This window comes from Phyllopteryx taeniolatus, chromosome 3, assembly GCF_024500385.1.
Source record: "Phyllopteryx taeniolatus isolate TA_2022b chromosome 3, UOR_Ptae_1.2, whole genome shotgun sequence".
Classification (NCBI taxonomy): domain Eukaryota; kingdom Metazoa; phylum Chordata; class Actinopteri; order Syngnathiformes; family Syngnathidae; genus Phyllopteryx; species Phyllopteryx taeniolatus.
In genome coordinates, this window is record NC_084504.1 from 32158783 (window position 1) to 32180171 (window position 21389).

At 44.3% G+C, this 21389-nt stretch overlaps 1 protein-coding gene across 5 annotated transcripts in view; it reads right to left on the reverse strand.

Moving 5' to 3' along the window:
- The window catches only part of hmcn2 (hemicentin 2), a 50541-nt gene that overhangs the window by 25438 nt on the left and 3714 nt on the right, over positions 1–21389 (reverse strand). For 4 of the 5 annotated variants that reach the window (XM_061768734.1, XM_061768733.1, XM_061768735.1 and 1 more), the window contains exons 3-25: positions 20933–21091; positions 19312–19434; positions 14358–14529; positions 14175–14281; positions 13981–14101; positions 13632–13895; positions 13374–13518; positions 12898–13019; positions 12315–12587; positions 11841–11982; positions 11440–11567; positions 10707–10820; positions 10477–10635; positions 10210–10404; positions 9611–9706; positions 9390–9517; positions 9155–9299; positions 8732–8844; positions 5705–5864; positions 5458–5617; positions 3288–3415; positions 1510–1761; positions 891–974 (exon numbers count right to left, since the gene is read on the reverse strand). In XM_061768734.1, coding sequence (XP_061624718.1) covers positions 891–974; positions 1510–1761; positions 3288–3415; positions 5458–5617; positions 5705–5864; positions 8732–8844; positions 9155–9299; positions 9390–9517; positions 9611–9706; positions 10210–10404; positions 10477–10635; positions 10707–10820; positions 11440–11567; positions 11841–11982; positions 12315–12587; positions 12898–13019; positions 13374–13518; positions 13632–13895; positions 13981–14101; positions 14175–14281; positions 14358–14529; positions 19312–19434; positions 20933–21091 — 3490 coding nt within the window. Of the gene's footprint in view, positions 1–890; positions 975–1509; positions 1762–3287; positions 3416–5457; positions 5618–5704; positions 5865–8731; positions 8845–9154; positions 9300–9389; positions 9518–9610; positions 9707–10209; positions 10405–10476; positions 10636–10706; positions 10821–11439; positions 11568–11840; positions 11983–12314; positions 12588–12897; positions 13020–13373; positions 13519–13631; positions 13896–13980; positions 14102–14174; positions 14282–14357; positions 14530–19168; positions 19264–19311; positions 19435–20932; positions 21092–21389 lie in introns of those variants that run through there. The other variant, XM_061768736.1, reaches the window with a different exon arrangement.

Below are 21389 nucleotides of genomic sequence, written 5' to 3' on the forward strand. Positions count from 1 at the left end.
GGACACCTGTTTATAGTTTAGGAGCTCTGAAGCAAATTTATGTCATTGCTGTGAGAAATGCAAACAGATGTTTTGTTTAACATGTTAGACCTCATTTAAGAGATTCTTGCATTTATTTGCTGTGGCCGACATAGACTGACTGATATTCACCATGTGTTTCGAAAATGATTACCTCTTTTAAAATGCAATGCTTTTGTCGGAGAATAATAACACCCCTCAGGCATAAACTGGGTTGAATCTTCCTCTAAAAGGAAGTTATCTGGAGAACAACCTGAGGGATTCTGACTACCCGCAGCCAACTGCCTCGCTCTCTGGCTGTAAAGCATCACGCGCTTGGTTTCAAGTGAGCTAACGCAGCTTGCCTGTCTGACTTCGATGCAGAGAGGGGAAGTTGGCTTCCGGTGGCTCTTTGCGTGCATCATGGTGCACCTCAGACATGCAGTGTATGGCCTTTATCTGCTTGCAGCAGCCAGTAATTAGGATTCCTCTCCCAGCGGGCCTAGATGCCGACGAGAGCAGATGTGGCTCACGGAGGCAGCAGGCAGGCTGTTGCTGCACATTAGACTTTCTCCCATTGAGCAGGTTACCATGGCCCACAACTACGCAAACACGGCCCTTTTTGCATGGACTGTCACAGGGCAAGCATCCACCAGGAATTCTGCTGACGAAGACTACATGCAATGTAGTGACGGGAAATGGCAAGCTCACTCCATCACACCTGAAGGCTAACGTATTCACACAGACGCAAAGGCAACAGTGTCTCTCTACGTATCAGAATAATGATAAAGCAATTTGATGAGTACAAGGCTGTGCCAACAAATGTAGACCGACAGTTTTCATTACCATAATATTACATTTATGTGTGAATGTTTCATTAATTTCATTGTTACCTTCAGCAGGGCAGGGGATGACGACCTTGCTGTTAGTTATTTTCTCCATGACTGCATCTCCTGGTTCTGCAAAAGAGGGGGCCTCTGTGGGGGGAAAAACAGGGCAAATGCACAGTCAAAAGACTGAGAAAGGGCTGCAAAGGCCACAGTGGTATCGTGATAGACCAAAGTTTCAAATCACAAATTTAGTTCCTCCCCAGAACCCAAACTTCAAATTCATCATGAACTTCATAACATCAGCATAATCACATGAACTAACCATGTATTCATTGGAACAAACTTAAATCCAAATAAATTTTCCAAACATATTGGGTTCCTGCTTGATGAGCAGGGGAAAAAAATGTCTTACAGCATTTTACTCTTTTGGTAGCCCAATACAAAGTAAACCGGGGCCTATTTTGAGGTTGGAAAACGTGGCACTTGACACGTACAAATTCATTACACTTTTAAAAAATATACGATGAGTCATTGGAGGCAAAGAAGACGTCCCTGAAGCATTCCTCTTAAAATGACAAGACAAAGGTTAAAAGTGGGGCCCTCATCAGTTTTTAAAGTGTATTGTGTAAACATTGTTGTGGTAGACAATGTAAAAGGCTGGTATTAGGCTACAGGTATTCACCAAGAATTTCCAGTGTGATCTCCAAAGTCTCCTGTCCAACGCTGTTCCGAGCCACACACCGGTAAGTTCCTTTGTCAGCCAGGCTGACCCGCTGGATTCGAAGGGGCGACGTGTTCTTGATCCCGACAGGAAGACCATTGTGAAACCAATTGACCTCTGGGCTCGGCTGCCCCTGGACCACACACGGGAGTGTGACTGTTTGCCCGACCAGCGCTTTCAGCAGACGGGGGGCGCGCTGAATCCTGGGCTTGGCTGAGGACAAAAGAACATTCTTAACATGCATCGTATACTTTCTATTCACAACCTCAATTCTAATGAAGTTGGGACGTTGTGTTAAACGTAAATAAAAACTGAATAAAATGATTTGCAAATCATGTTCAACCTATATTGAATTGAATACACTACAAAGACAAGATATTTAATGTTCAAACTAATAAACCTTATTGTTTTTTGCAAATAATCATTAACTTGGAATTTTATGGCTGCAATACGTTCCAAAAAAGCTGGGCAGGGTCATCACCTTTTCGTTTAACAACATTTTTACTACGAAGCCCCGCTGTTGTAACACGTGCAGAATGTGGTTTGGCATTGTTTTGCTGAAATAAGCAGGGGCGTCAATGAAAAAGCCGTTGCTTGGATGGCAGCATGTGTTTCTCCAAAACCTGTATGTACCTTTCAGCATTAATGGTGCCTTCACAAATGTGTAAGTTACCCATGCCATTGGCACTAACACAGCCACATACCATCACAGATGCTGGCTTTTGAACTTTGTGTCCATAACAGTCCGGATGGTTGTTTTCCTCTTTGGCCGGGAGGACATGACATGCACAATTTCCAAAAACAATTTCAAATGTGGACTCGTCGGGCCACAGAACACTTTTCCACTTTGCGTCGGTCATCTGAGATGACCAGACGCTCGGGCATTTCTGGGTTTTGTTAATAAATGGCCTTTGCTTTGCATAGTAGAGTTTCAAGTTGCCCTTATGGATGTAGCACTGTACTGTATTTACAGACATTGGATTTCTGAAGTGTTCCTGAGCCCATGTGGTGATATCGTTTACACATTGATGTCGGTTTTTGATACAGTGCCGCCCGAGGGATCGAAGGTCACGGGCATTCAATGTTGGTTTTCGGCCTTGCCGCTTCCATGCAGTGAGTTCTCCAGATTCTCTGAACCTTTTGATGATATTATGGACCGTAGAGGATGAAATCCCTCAATTCCTTGCAATTGTACGTTGAGGAACATTGTCCTTAAACTGTTGGACTATTTTCTCACGCACTTGTTCCCAAAGAGGTGAACCTCGCCCCATCTTTGCTTGTGAATCACTTAGCAATTCAGGTAAGCTCCTTTTCTAACCAATCATGGGACCCACCTGTTCCCAATTATCCCGTTCACCTGTGGGATGTTCCAAACAGGTGTTTGATGAGAATTCCTCAACTTTCTCAGTCTTTTTTGCCACCCGTCCCAGGAACGTGTTGCAGCCATAAAATTCTAAAATAATTTAATGATTATTTGATAAAAACATTTGAACATTAAATATCTTGTCTTTGTAGTGTATTCAATTAAATATAGGTTGAACATGATTTGCAAATCATTGTCTTCTGTTTTTATTTATGTTTAACACAACGTCCCAACTTCACTGGAATTGGGGTTGTATACTTTTAACATAGTTTCAAAAGAGAGAAGTGATGTTTAACTATGAGATTGAGCAACGTGACAGTTCTTAACAGACATGTTTTAGTGTTTCTGACTTCATAATAAAGTCCCACAAAGTTACCTTGGATGTGTAAATTATAGCTTAAAGACACATTGCCGGCTGGGTTCTCTGCAGTACAGGTGTAGAGTTTGCTATCAATCAGGCGGACATCAGTTATCTTCAGGGAGCCTGAGGGCAAAACAGTGAACCTGGGGCAAAGGGCAAGAAAATTACACAAAAATAGACAACACTTAAGTTGAGTCGGTGAAGATCTACAAACTTTGTAGAACGGAACATTTCCTGATTTGAAGACAAACATTTTTCTCAAATTCCCTTGTTATTTCAAGAACATTTGTAACATGGACAAGGACATGTTGCTCTTTAGAAGGAATATTTTTTCCTCAAACGTGCTTGTTCTTTTTACACCAAAATATATACAGTATAGTGGTTGTATGTATTTTTAGTTCGAAGGGCCTGTGCCTCAGGCATTGTACTAGATAATGGGTAGTAAGGAGACGCAAAGTAGATACAAAATAGAGAGTGTCACAGAAATATTTTGTAAACTGATGACAATGACTTTTTTTCATTGTTTGGGTGCCCTACAAAAAGCAGTTTGAATTTGAGTGGTGACCCTGTGCCGCCCTGAGCGATGCATGAAAGATCTAAAAAAGACAGCACTCAGTGGAATGCAGACTTCCTCCAGGGTCGAGTGATCTCCCCTGTGACTCGTTACCATTGTCCAAGGTAATTGCGGTGTAAAAGGGTAGCCAGAGTTTAAGTTGATGTAGTCACCCTGGGAAAAGTCGCAGGGATGCCCACATCAATGGAATTCTACAGTGTGTTAAGTATATCACTAAGGAGTCACGGGTGATTCGATTCAAAGAAAGGCCTGACAATGGCGTTAGAAGCATGTACATCACTTCGACATCTGCTTGAGAAAAGCTCATGCAAATGTAGCCATTAGTTGGCCTGTAAGAGACAAACAAAAAGTATGCTTTGTAGCTAAAACATGCCAGCTGGGACATGTTTTCAGGGACTAAAACCCAGGATAGTAACTTGAAAAGGGTTTGTGTTCGTCTGAACAGCATCAAGGTTGAGTTGTATACATGCAAAATACACACAAATGTAAACAGACCTCTCCCAGTTATGGTAGATAAGTGTTTTTGCTAGGCAACTGAAATATAACAATAACATGTTTATTTGAGTGGAAATAAGCTTGTAACAAAAATGGCTTGCTATTCCATGCTGTGACTTATCAGAGTTACCCCAAGACCACCAATCGTGTAAAGAACAGCAGCGACATTTGACAATGGGGCCAAGCGACAGCGCTTTGCGCAAAATGTTGCTGTGCAACATTACACAAGTTCAAGCACGCAGGACATGACAGGAGAGGACAGGACAGGACAGGACAGCTCCCCTAAGTCCATCCATCAGTCCCCACACAGTCTGATACAAACATTGACTGGCAACGGTCAGGCCTGGAAACAAGACCACAATAGTTGTGTCTTTACCTTGCAGCTTGAATGGATGGAAATCTGCCCACTGCCCTAATTTACATGATGCAACAATCTGCACCTCGCCTGATCTGTCCCAAAGCGCTTGCATGTGTCTGCAGTGGCTCCATTTGCAGAGTGCGGGCCCGTGTGGGGGTTGTTCACAGAGACATGTTATTCTCATCAGACAGGACTAGTAAAGAGTCAAGATGTTGTTTTATTGCTAACGCACCCCAGGGATTCCCAACTTCAGGCAGACAGGGCTTGTGTCTCTTCTCTGTCAGTCAGTTTTCTTCCCCTCTTCCTGGCCTCCCCCGCACCGCCACCCACATTTCCCTTCTTCCTGACATAGACGAGCCATTCTGCATTTGAGTCAGCGCTGCAGCTTTCAACCCCCTGGTCGTCCTCCTGTCTGCCCATTTCGTCAGAGGGCCTGTCTTCTATCTTGTCTCGTGCGTACTGAGTCGGCCTGCCTGTCTGCAGCCAGTGTGACCACACGTGAACGTGAGCCGTGCGGGACCAGATGTTCCACCTCAGTTTAGCTCGCAAATCAAGGCTACACAAAACTCCCTCGCAGACTGTGCCAGGCTGCGCTTCGAAGGGCATCATCAAAAACTTGAGTAGTCATGAATGGCAGGCAGACTCCCATGTCGAGTCTGAGTCAGATGCTAGATCAGACGTTAGGCACGGTGAGCACCTTTGTCTTTCACTAAACACGCGACACTGTTGCCACAGTGGTGAAAACACCTTCCACTTACCCTGCTGTGACAGGGGGGATGGGTTGGCCATTTCTGTTCCACGTGACAAGCGGTGACGGACTCCCTTGGGCCTCACAAGGTAGAACTACCTCCGTTCCCACCTCTGCAGCCATTTTGACTGTGTTGTCACGGTCGCTCACACCCATGATCTTCGGCATTGCTGGGAAAAGGAAAACAACTGTGAGTGTAGGCTCTCAGAAAAACTGCTGCACTCGGCTGGCTGCGGTCAGACATTTATTTGCCTTACTGTTAACACTGAGCTGGATTTCTCGACTGGCGTAACCCACAGCGCTAGTGGCGGTACAGATGTAGATTCCTGCATCGTCGGCGGTGGGGTGGGGGATGTGGAGGTCTCCATCGGGGTCAGCCTGAAGCGAGGAGCTTTCCCGAGGCTGAGGTTGCCTTCCCTAAAGTGACAGCGTGCATTAAAAGCACTCTAGCTCTCCACACATGACAATGCAGGGGCAATGAGCTCCATCATAGGTTTGCAGCCAAACCTTTGATGTCTAATATAATTACAAGGCTCCCCTCTAACCTCTTCTTTATCCTCACTACGAATATACAAGAATGCAGACTACTGCAGTTACACTTGCTTTGAACACTGAATAGCTTTTACAGATTCAGCCTTATCTGGCAAGTAGCCTACTGTAATGTATTTGATTGTGCAGTAGCACGCTAATAAAATTATTTAGGAAATACTCAAGATAAAGAAATCTGGCTCAAAGCACTGATGTGACATTTAAAAGTACAACACAGCCTTTGTACAGCATTTACGTTTTACTGTTTTGAAAGCTCTATGTAACCAAATGATGGCAAAGGTAAGCAAACAACAGAGAGCTAAACACATTGCAATCATGGGTGCAAAGAGAACCATAAAAGATGCATGTCTGAGTGCCGCATAAACCAATGTGTTTTCATTTGGAATTTAGAACGCTCGACCATGTAACAAACTACTTTTGTATTGACTTTATTTAATTCATGCTCTCTACTATTCATTCATTAGCTTAATGCAAAATTGTATTGTGCAATGTAGCAGCACGTGGCTAGCCTGTCTGCCTCACAGTCAATGGTTCTGGGTTGTATCTCAGCTCGGGGAGAACATGTACGTATACTCCACACAAAAAAGCTGAGTTTCCAACCCAGAAACCTTGACCGTGATGCAAACGTGCGAGCCACTTGCCACACTGTGCTGCCAACAATTAAATAATAAAACATAACATATGGTTGAATATATTTAAAGAATGTGAGATGAACAAAACCTAAGGCAATACACTGCTATTACATATGTTGGGAATATGTGATCCTTTCCTGACATCATTTTCTATATGACTTATCCTGTTCAAGGTCAGGGGCTCCAAGCTGACTTAAAGGCAAATGGCAGACAACCTGCACAAACAGCAGCTTACCTCGAGGTTCATGTGCAACCTAGTCAGGCAATTAACAAAATATTGTCGAAGTTTGGGGAACTCTCCGAACTGGATTGAAAAATGCTGCCAAAATACTTAATTGACAAATAATGAGTGCCTCCTTGAGAAAATGTAGATCCCTTTTCCATCATGTTTAATTGAGTACTTTGTTTATGTATGAGTTGCAAGTCAGCAGTACTGTTCTGTATTTACAACCCCAATTCCAATGAAGTTGGGACCTTGTGTTAAACATAAATAAAAACAGAATACAATGATTTGTATACACTACTTATTTAATGTTCAAACTGATAAACTTGATTGTTTTTAGCAAATAATCATGAACTTAGAATTTTATGGTTGCGACACGTTCCAAAAAAGCTGGGACAGGAGGCAAAAAAGAGTGAGAAAGTTGAGAAATGCTCATCAAACACCTGTTTGGAACATCCCACAGGTGAGCAGGCTAATTGGGAACAGGTGGGTGCCATGATTGGGTAGAAAAGGAGCTTCCCTGAATTGCTCAGTCATTCACAAGCAAAGATGGGGCGAGGTTCACCTCTTTGTGAACAAGTGCGTGACAAAATAGTCCAACGGTTTAAGGACAATGTTCCTCAACGTACAATTGCAAGGAATTTAGGGATTTCATCATCTACGGTCCATAATATCATCAAAAGGTTCAGAGAATCTGGAGAAATCACTGCATGGAAGCGGCAAGGCCGAAAACCAACATTGAGTGCCCGTGACCTTCGATTCCTCAGGCGGCACATGCTTCAAAAACCGACATCAATGTGTAAAGGATATCACCACATGGGCTCAGGAACACTTCAGAAAACCAATATCAGTAAATACAGTTCGGCGCTACCTCCGTAACTTAAACTTAAAACTCTACTATGCAAAGCAAAAGTCATTTATCAACCATACCCAGAAACGCCGCCGGCCTCTCTGGGCCCGAGCTCATCTAAGATGGACCGACACAAAGTGCAAAAGTGTTCTGTGGTCCGACGAGTCCACATTTCAAATTGTTTTGGGAAATTTTGGACGTCATGTCCTCCGGGCCAAAGACGAAAAGAACCATCCGGACTGTTATGGACGCAAAGTTCAAAAGTCAGCCTCTGTGTTGGTATGGGGCTGTGTTAGTGCCAATGGCATGGGTAACTTACACATCTGTGAAGGCACCATTAATGCTCCTGGTTTTTGAAAAATATATGCTGCCATCCAAGCAACGTCTTTTTCATGGACGCCCCTGCTTATTTCAGCAAGACAGTGCCAAACCACATTCTGCACGTGTTACAACAGCGTGGCTTCAGAGTAAAAGAGTGCGGGTACAAGACTGGTCTGCCTGCAGTCCAGAACTGTCTCCCATTGAAAATGTGAGGCGCATTATGAAGCGTAAAATACGACAATGGAGACCCCGGACTGTTGAACGGCTGAAGCTGTACATCAAACGAGAATGGGAAAGAATTCCACCTACAAAGCTTCAACAATTAGTGTCCTCAGTTCTCAAATGTTTATTGAATGTTTTTAAAATAAAAGGTGATGTAACACAGTGGTAAACATGACCCTGTCCCAGCTTTTTTTGGAACGTGTTCTAAGTTCATGATTATTTGCTAAAAACAATCAAGTTTATCAGTTTGAACATTAAATATATTTTCTTTGTAGTGTAGTCAATTAAATGTAGGTTGAACATGATTTGCAAACCATTGTATTCTGTTTTTATTTATGTTTAACACAACGTCCCAACTTCATTGGAATTGGGGTTGTATAACAGAGGCCTCCCAATTTTTTAATTTCATCTGAAAGGCTGGCAAGAGACGTATGAACCAGAGTAAGGAATATGCAGCCAAAATAACTGAAAAGGTCATAACTCCTACCTTGGACCAGACCACAACGGGTTTAGGAACGCCACTCGTCTCACATGATAACGTGATGGCTACGCCCTCATTGGCTATGTAGCGGTAGGGCCCGGCGTTGATCTCAGGGGGCACTGTGAAGAAAGTAGGCCACAGCTGACTATTTGCTCGGGCCTTCGCAATTATCACTGGCCTTAGAAGGCCAACTCTATCGGCTCTTGAGGCATTTATTCATTACAAAGTGATGAGCCATAATCTGGCTTGTCTGTCATTATCCTCTCATGAGCAAAATGACCCCACTGCTCAAAGCATGTAACAACTTGAAGCCTCTCACTATGATGACAGCCAGCGGTCAGAATTACAGTTGTTTTCTAGAACGACTTTCCTTCAAATCTATTTGGAGTCTCGAGCATGGAGAGGGCGTGAAAACGGAACATTGCTTACCGTGGACCTCCAAGATCACTGTGATGTTCGTCGAGCCTGCTGCATTCACTGCTGTGCACAAATATGCCCCAGAATCCTCCGGGACAGCTCTTTCAATGTACAAACTTCCATCGCTTCGAACAAACATTCTCCCATTCAATTGAACCTTTGCAGAGGAAAAAAGACTGTGCTGTGACACACTAAAGATTGGATAATATACTGTAATCAAATTTGGCAGTTAGATCCTCCATCATACATGTTTCCCATTTAACGACCAATGTCTTTCTGGGAGAGGTATTCCGTCCAGCAGCATACATGGGATACTCAGGGATTGTCCGATGCCAGTGGTGACGATGGGGGCGCCTTGAGCTAGGAGAGGGGGCTCTGCAATTGTAATTGATGAATGAACATTCACCAAGAGTTTGCAATTTGTAGGGATCCAGTCAAGAGCAAGAGACAAATCGTAAACAAGCCTACCCAGTCCAGTGACACTAACTCTGGCCACAGCTTTGACGGTTCCAAACTGGTTCGTGGCCTCACAGGTGTACGGCCCTTCATCGTCCAGCCAGACACCTGAAGTAAATTTCAACACGAACGTGATCGCTTCAAACACAGCAACACGGCACCCTCTGCACGGCTGCCGTAAGCAGCAACTCTACAAATTCTGAGGAACAAAAGTCCACACTTTCACAACAAGTGGTCTGCACTGTAACTAGGAGTTCAAAATAGAACCGAAGAGGATTAATGGGTTTGGCTGTGCTGTCAGCCTGCTGACACACACGTCCCCCTCAGTCATGCTGGGAGATGAACGTGTTCGTCAGATCAAGTGTTTAGATTCTCACGTCAAAGTTGAAACAGACCACGACCAGACAGTCAAACTTAAAGCACATGGAGTGAGACATTGATGTCTCCTTAAATGAATGCAGGTTAATAAAAAAAGAAAGTGCCGTTGACAATGAATTATTTCATCTATTAATAGCAAAGATATTTTGTTTTGTTTGTTGATGTATACATTGCAAGGTAATCATGACGTTAACGATGCTCTGGATTGGGGCAATGCACCGTGGGTAACTCACTGTGAATCAGAAGGAATCCATTCTCCAGCTGCATTTTCCTACTGTGAGTTTCTGCCCTTGTGAGAATCTGTCTGCCATCTTGAGTGTACCAGGTCACTGTCGGTCGCGGCAAACCTCGAGCCACACAGGGAAGGGTGATGTTCTCACCTACATGAGCTGCCACGTCAACCGGTGCCTCAGAGAACAAAGGGCCCGCTGTGGTGCGAGAAGTGGTAAGAGAGCCATTTTCCCTTGTTTGATTTGACTTTGAGGGCAGTCCGGTCTTACCTCCGACCTCCACAGCGACTGTGGCAGAGGAGGTCCCGGCAGGGCTGCTGGCCACACATTTGTACTGACCGGCATCTACCTCCTGTACCCCTCGAATGTGCAGGGTCCCGCGTTGGACATCCTGCTCAACAAAGGGGGCGGAGCCCACCTCAAGTTTCCCTGGAAATACAAAATCAATTCTTCCTTGCATTTTATTAAATTGTATTAAAGCAGGTTATCCTGTAAGTTACCTTTAAACCAATGGACAAGAGGAGGTGGAGTCCCGCTGGCCCGACACTCCAGAGTGGCATCACCCCCAACAGCTACAAGCAGGACCTGCTGCACCACTTTTATAATAGGCACCTCTGAGGGAAAACAACAAGAGTCAGATGCAGTTAAAGTGCAATTATGAATTATTCTAACACTCTACCTGGGTTTTTGTTCTTTTTAGATTCGTGAGGCAAAAGTGGTAATACAAAACTTCCTAAAATGATGTAACGTATTCGCAGACCTTTGACATTCAGTATGCAGTACAAGTAAGATTCAGAAAGTCTGTTGCCAAGTACTTTTATGGAGCATCCATCCATCCTTTCATCTGGACAATTGGTGACCTAATAAAAACTTACAACCTGACCCAAAGTTCTACACTGTCCTAACATGACGAACAAGTCCAAGCTTACATTCATCAACATCATTGTCAGAAGAGCCACATGAGTTTGAGATTCCTGAATACATAGTATATAATTCATAATGCTCTCACTCATCTGTCAGATTAATGTTTTTGAAAAGGACTTTTAGAAACAACCATGTCAGAACTTCAAATTTGAACACATTAAATGTGATTAAAACAAGAGAATGATCATATTATGGAAGACAGAACGTGGCCACACTTCCTGCAATACCTTACTTGAAGCATCATTAACAGAAGCCTTGAAATGTAAAACACACTTAGTAACAGACAGAAGGCGTACTGTAGATAGATACCTGCATAAGTAAGTACAGCGGACTGTGAGGCAGTCCCAGCCACATTGCTTGCCAGACATGTGTAGTTCCCAGCATCCTCCGGGATGGCCCCTTTTATGGTCAAATCTCCATTTTGGTGGAGACTCAACCTGCATCAGGTAATTGGCAGAATTCACGATGCTGTCTCACACTGATTACATTTGCAGATGTACTGTAAAACGAACATTAGTCCAAAGGTTTTTTGTTTCTCTTGTGTATCTAGTAATATACGTTTGCCTCAATAAGCACATAAACAGTGTTTGGGAAAACATTCCTTATACCAGAACAATGATTCAAACAGGATGCAGCAATCTCTCGTAGCTAAAGTGGAATGTAATGAGTCCTTCGTGCAGTTGTGTTGAGTGGGCTGAGAGCCCTCTTACCTCGGCCGATTAGCAAGGAACGTGTTTCCATGGCTCCAGAAGAGCAAAGGAGGGGGAGAGCCGGATGCTGAGCAGACGAGGCGGATTTCATCCCCTCTGGAAAAGACCTGGCTTTGGGGGTGAAGTACCACAGAAGGTCCCTCTGCAGTCCAAAATGAACCAAAGATTGTTGATGGTTACATGGGGGGCCTTGTTGACACTGTGTCAGCTTAAACAGCAGTAAACAATCCAACCCAGCAGCACTGAGACTGCTGTTTGTGCAATTCATCAGGAAGGTGTGAGGCCGTGCCACAATAGAAACCACACATTTTTAACGTGCATCATGAGAAATGATTTCTGACAAGGATGTGGCTCAGTACGACTGTAGGATGGCTCAACCTGTAATGGAAACCAGATGACAGCATCCCGACAGGAACTAGGAGGCCCCAGTTAAGTATTTACACAGATGACCATCGGAGTGTTGTCGGAGCGTACCTGGGACGAAGAGCCATACGGTGATGCTGGTGTCTCCGTGGGCATTCAAGGCCACACAGTGGTACTCCCCAGCATCCTGAGTCCGCACGCCGCTAATCTGCAGGGACGAGTTGGACAGCAGCCTCACCCTCCCTGAGCGAGCTGGGATGGCGCGACCTGCTCGATGCCAAGTCAAGTTGTAGCGCATGGAGCCCTCCACCTGACAGGACAGCAGTGCCACACTTCCCACTGAGGAAGTCACATTGACTGCTGGCTTCAGTACAGGAGGAGGCTCTGTTTTCCAGGAGAAAAGACAAAAATATAAATGTTTGGAACAAAACTGCAACAAAAATCAAAAAATGCAATAGAAAAAAAAAACAAAAGTAAAAACTTGACTTGTCCACGCCTTGCACAACAATGAGGAATTGTGTGGAGCATTGTTTGTTTCCACCACGCAGTACAGTGAAGTACAAGCCACAGAATGCAATTGTAGGTCGAAAAGTTGACCAAATCAGGATTGAATGTTACAAATTGTGGTGAAACAAGCTGAAATCTACCCTTTCTGTGGAATCAGCTTTCATGTACTGTAAGTGTTGTGCAGTACCTCTGACAGTCAGCTGGGTTAACGCATGTCCTTGTCCTGCACCGCTCTGTGCTATGCACTCATAAAAGCCCTCATCCTCGGCTAAAGCATGGTCAATATCCCAGTATGCGGTGGCAGACTTCCTGATACAAAAACGAGCGAGCTTGGTTCAGTGACTAAGCATGACAGTAGCAACAAGATCTTCTTTCACGTCACATTTAGTTAGTTTCGAAAGCGCACACTTGGATTTCCCCCACAAGTCTGCGGTAATTCAAAGCTGAGCATTGGGATAGATTAGACATATTATTAATTGATCAAGACAAGTGAGTATTGTTTACACTCTACGATCTTGCTCTCTGTGACATATGAGCCAATAATGCTAACCAGTTCCAGGCGTGCTCAGTGCCAGAAATATGTGATAATTATCTCATTAGAACTGCAGCATGTTCTGAATTAAGAATGTAATCAATTATCAAAAGTTATAAAAGAAAAGTTACTGGAAGAATTTCTCCTCCCCCAGTGTACTTCCACTTCTGGCGAATCTTAGCCTGTAAGGTATGTCGCTCTCCACCGAACAGCGAATCATAGCAGGCTGCATGTAGAAACCCTTCACCACATCAGGCATGTTCACAGCTGGGGGAGCTACACAAGGGAGGAAACAAAGGTTAAAGGCCACATGAGAGATTGATGAGGTGCGACAACCTTTGCAGTGTAGCCAAATTAAGAAACATGTCTGGAGGCAGGTAGAGTCGTACCTGGAACGATGTTGGTGTACGAGACACTCGACAGTCGCTGGAAGCGATAGCCATCCTCGTCTCTGCCCGTTGCCTTGATGAAGAAACTCTGGGAAGGGGTGTACAACTCTGGGACACTCCAAAGCCCATGTTGGCCAAGGTCAGAGGGCAGAGGCACCTGGATGGTACGTAGGGAACGTCCCGAGCCAGACATTAGCTCTACGTGACTCAGCCGACCTGGGGGTTTCAGGCCTGTGCATTTTAGCAAAACATGTGCTGGAAGTCCTGAAATGTACAAAATCCATCATATAGTCATTTCACCACCTCGTTTTTTCGACAAACGAATCGCTAACAGAAACATTAGCAGCACCTTTTATCGGCCTCTCCCTGGTTTGGTTGAACTCTTTAACAGGTACACTTGAAAAGCCTGCCCGAAAGTCGAGATTGCTGACTCCTGTGACCCTCAGCGTATGGCGACCACCGCAGCTCACCTTTAGGATGAATGCAAAACCATGAACCTGTTGTCATAAGTACAAAACTAATAAAAGATTCCTAGACACGTACGTTCAGTTTCCATGCACCAGGCCTGGGAAACTTCAGGTTCACAACACGAGCTGAGTTTGGAATGTTCAGAAGCTCTGTAAGTCCCTGATCAACACCTACAACACGGCCTAAAAGGCAGAGTCGAGAAAGCGATTCTAGCTTTAATGTGTGGTGAGACACTAGTGGAGCTGTTATGTTGTATACCAAGGGGATCTGTGAGCTCAATTTGCGGAGCAGGTCCACTGAGGGACACCGTGACCTCTCGGAGGCTGGGGTCAAAGGGTACTTCCCACTGGTTCTCCTGGGCGCTGTCATGGTTTGAGGACAGTAGATGGACCTTCATGGCCTGAACAGTCTCCTCGACCCACTTTAATACCTAGCAAGCAAAGAAAAGCACGGGAAGAACATGAAATTTCATGCTGGTGAATGAGATGAAGCTGGGATCTGTCAAACCTCTTCCGTCAAGGTTCCCCTCTCAACAGGATCAAGGCAGGAAGGGCGTGATCGTGACCTTGCCCAAGCAGCGGTCTGCTCTCTGTCTTTGGACTTTTCTTCTTCATCATCACAAATGTATTCCTCAGATGTTTTTTTTTTAACTGTCAAACTGATAACCCTGAAGTTTCTGCACTTTCAAGGCTGTATTCCCAAGACAGTGTCTACTGCATTTCAGCTTTTATGAATCACAGCATTCGCATGTCAGCGAAGAAAGTAGCAGTGTATGTTTTAAAAAACAACTCTATTTCAGAATCAGTTATAGACAGGCAATTCCCATGTTTCAGTCAAACATTATTTCTCACTTGCTGCAAAAGTATTCAAAAAGGTCCTAAAACAATGTGTGATGGCTCGATTACATTGAATTGGAAAAGCAGTCATCACGGCAGCCTGTAAACCTCCGTCTGTGGCTTTCCAGGGAAAAAAAAAAAATCGGACTACAGTATATAGAATTACAGTTTGGACAGGTGTTTGACTACAGTTTTTCTTTTGTTGTCTGAAAAATGAAAACAGAAGCAGTAAAAAACCCACTGACATTTCCCAGTCTCATTGTGGTGGCCACAATGGACCCACTGTCCTCCACCTTCCAAATGCTTAACCAGCAACTGCTGTGTAGCATTTGTTTTGACCTTGTATAGCGAGGCGTTGTGGTTATGCTGCATCTGTAAGGAAAACAAAGCCTGCAGTGGGCCCTTGGATGAAGGAGCCAAATGCAACACATTTTTAGACATTTATGGAAACTCCAAAACAAGGAAACCTTTGATAACATAATCATCAGACCTATGCAATTTTGTCTATGAGGTCTACCGAGTGCTGACAGCAGCTGGTTCCTCTTTGACGTTTTACAACTGGAAACAGCTGTAATGTCTGCCATATGTGCAGTCATCACCTGCAGAGCAGGAAACTGCTAAGAGGTGACCTACATCTGGCCCACAAAGGTGTCTATTGCCTCCACGAAAGAGCACAGAAGAGTATGCATTAGTCTGCCCTCACATCACAGATAAAAACAAGTGGGGGAAGTACTGCTGTCCACGCAACACTGCTCATCTGAAGCATGCTGAGCTGCGTAGCTAGGCCCCGTTTCAGCTTTTGGGAATGCAGAGCGTCAAAAGTCCTGTGAAACATCATCCGAGATTTCTCAGTTGAACAAGGTTACAGGGCTCTCGCAAAGACTCCCTTTGCTATTCATAGAAGCATGACGGATGGACTAAATTAACTGAGCAGAGGTTGAGACTCCATCGTATTCCACATTGACTGAAATTCTGAGCTGCCAGTAGTACAATTGATGATGCAGGTGTTCAACTACGACAGCTTGACTACATTGTTCGGGCAAGGGTCCGTTTTGTATTTGCAAAGGTCTACCGACTGCTCTCACCAGCATTTGCAAGAAGCTGTCCCACTTCAAATCAAGATCATTAGAGCCAATCAGTCCCAGATGGACTCCGAGACTACTCATTGAGCTGCAAAACACCTGCCGAGACCTTTTATGTGAGTCCACCTGTTTTTCCAGTGAGGCGGCCTTTGTTTTGCACACTCACAAAGATGACTTAATGGATAAATGTAACCTTGGTTTAATTTTATTGCAAGTAACCATTACAGATGCTTGAATCCCTCTGCATCAACCTAACGAGAAAACAACGAGGCCGATTTTATGAACGACATCTTAAACACACAAGTTGAGTGCATGCGTAGAACACACACAAAAAAAAAACGCTGGCTCCATCATACTTTGATAATCTGTAATCTGCATAAAACAACCATCTTCATTTCTGACCAATGCTCAAGGCTACCAATGATTAATGATTGCATCATTTTGAAGTATCCCACATTATGATCCGAGCTGGACAGTATCTTAATGAGTTATGTAGCACTGCAAGATATTATTGATGACCAGTCAAATTCCGGGACCGTAAAGAATGCAAAATGCAAAGCTGACAATGAGCTGCTGTGTGCAGAACCAGGACGAGCCCCATCGGGCAGCTGTTGGATGGAGAAAAACCATGACAGATCATATCCTGGGATTAGAGAGTAATATAAGCTTGTTTGCTCTTCACTCTCACTCCACGAATACCACAGACAAAGACCCTGTGAAGAATATTTGATTTGGACACAAAATGCTGGAAAGGGTATTTTCAGGACCTGACAACATAACTCTAGTTAGAAGCAATTAGTTACAATTTGCATTGATTTGCCAAAACCATGCTACCCGAGACCTGTGATCAAGCAAGTTTCGAAATATCAAGTGTGCGCGTTTCTATCGAATTAAAACACGTCAAGATGCTAGTTCCAGCAAAAGCCACCTGGGGTTGAGATGCGAATTTAGTCTCCTATTCCCTACACTACAAATATATCCATCCATCCATCCATCCATCCATTTTCTGAGCCGCTTCTCCTCACTAGGGTCGCGGGCGTGCTGGAGCCTATCCCAGCTGTCATCGGGCAGGAGGCGGGGTACACCCTGAACTGGTTGCCAGCCAATCGCAGGGCACATAGGAACAAACAACCATTCGCACTCACAGTCATGCCTACGGGCAATTTAGAGTCTCCAATTCATGCATGTTTTTGGGATGTGGGAGGAAACCGGAGTGCCCGGAGAAAACCCACGCAGGCACGGGGAGAACATGCAAACTCCACACAGGCGGGGACGGGGATTGAACCCGGGTACAAATATATCCATCCATCCATTTTCAACAGCGCTTATCCTGGTTAGGGTCGCGGGACGCTGGAGGCTATCCCAGATGACTTCGGGCGAAAGGCGGACTACACCCTGAACTGGTCGCCGGTCAGTCGCAGGGCACGCATAGACACGGACAAGCGTCCGCACTCACATTCACACCGTAACTGAGTGGGAACTGAACCCACGCTGCCTGTACAAAAGTCAGGCGAGTGTACCACTACAACTATAAATATATACGAAATCAATGCAAATCAAACTGACATACAGGCACTCCTCTTCTGACAGGGCTACTGAGTGAGAATGAAGTTGTGCCACACAGGCCTGTATGTTTGCTTGCATGCATGCATAACTTGACGGAAAACAAAAACTCCCCTCGACCTCACCGACATATTCCGCACCCACCCTAACACACACGTTTGAGTTCACGGGTTCAGTCGAAAACCACACTGTAGGCTCGGGTTCCGCACGGTCCAGCCCTGTGCTGTGCTGAAAGGCAGGATACCGGCGTCTCCTGTCGAGGGAAGACGGACTTCTTTTACGTCCGCCTGGGAAGCGAGCACGGCTGTCTTTGGCAATCGTCTGATACTGCCAGCATGTGAAACATCATCCCTTGCAATCTTTTTATTAGGTTGGATCAGGAGGGATTTTCTTGCGATTGAAATTATAATCCCTGCCACACAATGGATTTGGTCTTACTCTATCAGCATCTAAGTATAATGTTTTCTCGTTTTCTCGCCGTCTGCAGGCCAGTTTCCAGAACGACTGTCCTGTATCAAAAGTGGACCTCATGCAACTTGAAAAATTCTGTGGCCAATCAACTCATGATTTAAACTAAAACTATAGTATGGTACAGTCCACAGCCAAGTCAGGAACCCAAACACAAACTGGGTGAGACGGTACCTGAAGCTTTAACGTCTTTTTGCTCCTATATGACAATCATCCATCCATCCACTTTCAACAGCGCTTATCCTGGTTAGGGTCGCTGGGCGTGAAATGATTCCTCCTATTTTCTATGAGGACATTTTATTTGATAGCTAAACCAAATGAAAGACAACATTCTGAAAAGGACTGTCTTTGAGGTTGAAGGTTCAAACATATATCTGACGAAGATGGTCAAAGGTCAAAATGGACACAATTTTCGCTCCATGTTCTTTCAACTATAATGGTTTTAGTGTCAGGGCAAACTCTGAGACAAGATGGTTTTTGGTATCCGAGGTCAAAGATCTCTCCATCCATCCATTTTCTCAACCACTTGTCTTGTTCATGGCCGAGGGGTGCCGGAGCCGATGCCCAGCTGACTTCAGACGAAAGGCAGGTGACACCCCGGAGCGGTCGCCAGTCAATCACAGGGGACATGTCGAGACGCTCGCGTTCGCGCCGTCACAGAACGGGAAGAGCTAATATAAATGAATTTAGTTATGTAACAACAAGAGCCATGGCCAAATTTAGAAATATTTTAGGGGTGCGCGAGTGCCTTTAAATCTAATCTATGTTAGTAACCCTAAAAATAAACTATTACTGATAGCAGTAATTATAATGCATTTTCTAATGATGTCTTCTTCTAATAAGAAGCAGACAAAGTGCACTCCAATTTTATTTTGAGCACAAAACATTTTACAATCGTTTTCTGAACTAGCCAGTTTATTCGTAGTTAATACACACACCGCTGCGACTCGTCCCGCTACCGGTGCAATGTCACATACTGCAGTTGTGCAATTGTGTCCCGCACAGTACAGTTGCGATTGTTGCGCTTCATGTTCTGAAAATATGTTTTGGGGTTTCAGGCTCATTTGACAAAAATGATTCCATTATTAAGGACTGCTTTCATTTACTAATTGCAATGTACCGTATGCTTGAGGATCTGATGAGGGGCTAAACACCCCTAAGGTGAGAACCCCTGGCAAGACACATTGACGTTGACTGTCCAATCAGACGTCCCTTCGATATGTAGAAGGACTGAAATCGAAGGCTTCTTTGTCACGCTCTCACCTCATTGACCTGCTGCTTGTCCAGGTGAAAGATCTGCCCTGAGGATGTGGCTGCAATCTCCTCGTAGGCCTTGTAGCCAGGCTGAGACCGGTCACCACAGTCCCCAGTCAGCACAAAAACTACCTGGCAACAAGATAGAAGCGATAATAGAGTTACTTTTGAAGACATGTACCTTTTTTTTTTTTTTTTTTTTTACATGCACCTCCTACGTGACACTGATGCCTTTTGTCATGACTTACAACTTCAGGATGATTAGAAGAAATGGACAGCACCCGAGTTAAATATATGAGTGCAACAGCAAAGGGTCTGAATACTTAGGGCTCTCTGATATTTCAGTTTTTCTTTTTTAATAAATCTGCAAAGATGTCAACAATTCCGTTTATTTCTGTCAATATGGGGTGCTGTGTGTACATTAATGAGGAAAAAAATGAACTTAAATGATTTTAGAAAGCGGCACGATGGATGACTGGTTAGAGCGTCTGCCTCACAGTTCTGAGGACCGGGGTTCAATCCCCGGCCCCGCATGTGTGGAGTTTGCATGTTCTCCCTGTGCCTGCGTGGGTTTTCTCCGGGCACTCCGGTTTCCTCCCACACCCCCCAAAAAAAACATGCGTGGTAGGTTGATTGAAGACTCTAAATTGCCCGTAGGTGTGAATGTGAGTGCGAATGGTTGTTTGTTGGTATGTGCCCTGTGATTGGCTGGCAACCTCCTGCCCGAAGATAGCTGGGATAGGCTCCAGTACCGCCGTGACCCTAGTGAGGATAAGCGGCTCAGAAAATAGATGGATGGATGATTTTAGCAAATGGCTGCAATATAACAAAGAGTGAAAAACTTAAGGGGGTCTGAATACTTTTCGTGCCCACTGTATATGCATAATGGCTAGTCAAAGAGTGAGACAATTGGAGAGGAGGAGGCATTCAAAGGATTTAACGTTGTAAGGTATTTAAAGGATTATTTATTTCCTTTTTTTAATGCTCCAAAATATAACCCGTGCGGTTGCATGAGTACAGAGGCCAATTACGCTTTGTGGTATGAGTGTTTCACAGTTTTCCAGATGAGACTAACAAACAACAACTTGTGAGGAGAACAAAGGTCTTCTGTATTATTCTGCTTAAGGCTATGGTAAGGAACCGAACTGCAATCAAGGAGAGACTGAAAACGGTAAAACAATGGCCTGCTGTGGAAATAAAGTCGCCAGGCCCAGAGCTAAGGAACACTAGTAGGGTAAGCTAACGTTAGCATGTGTGCTTATATTTGCATATCAAGCGGTGTATCCTCAAATGTTACAACGAGTCAGTGATGCCAAATTTCCTCGGCCTATGTCGTGAACATAATTTTTGTGGTGACTCCAATTGGCATTCGAGTCCGCCGAAAAAAACGAATGCCGAAACAGAATTTTCAGATTGGAATCACAACGAATCAAAGAATAACATACTACTTACTGTACTTTATTCTGACAAGCGCTAAAAAGCTGCCGTAATTCAAAAATTCCCAAAATGTCACGATTTTTATGCATATTTTGTGCCAAGTTTATAATACAATGACTCATATCTGGCGTGAACGAAACCTTGAGATACATAATTTGTCATTTCCTAATCATGTAAGGTTGTTGATGTTTACCTGAGACTGACGGAGTTGCACCAGCTGGAGAACGTCCCTTTTCAGACGGTAGTCTTTGGCTCTAGCGTCAGTGAAGACATAGATGAAGGATCCAGGAAGAGAAACCTCTAAGGCTTTCTTAATGGCTCCAACGCTCATCTCTGGACAGTCACCCCCACCCTGCGTAAATTAATTCCACATTAATGTGCTTCATCTTTACATGGAAAAGGATTAAAAACGCTGTGGCAACCCCTAACGGGACAAGCCGAAGGGAAAAGAAGATTAATGTGCTTCATCCAATACCACTGGACAGACTGTTCTATACAACAACAAATCAGGACATCGTCGATGCAAATATAAAAAGATGAATCGTTGTATAAGAATTCTCCTTCAACAGTAGCTAAAGGTGGCTAACATAGCAGATCTGAGTTTCCGTCCAAAGTACAGATTACAGAAGATTCTCCCTTGAAATTGACAT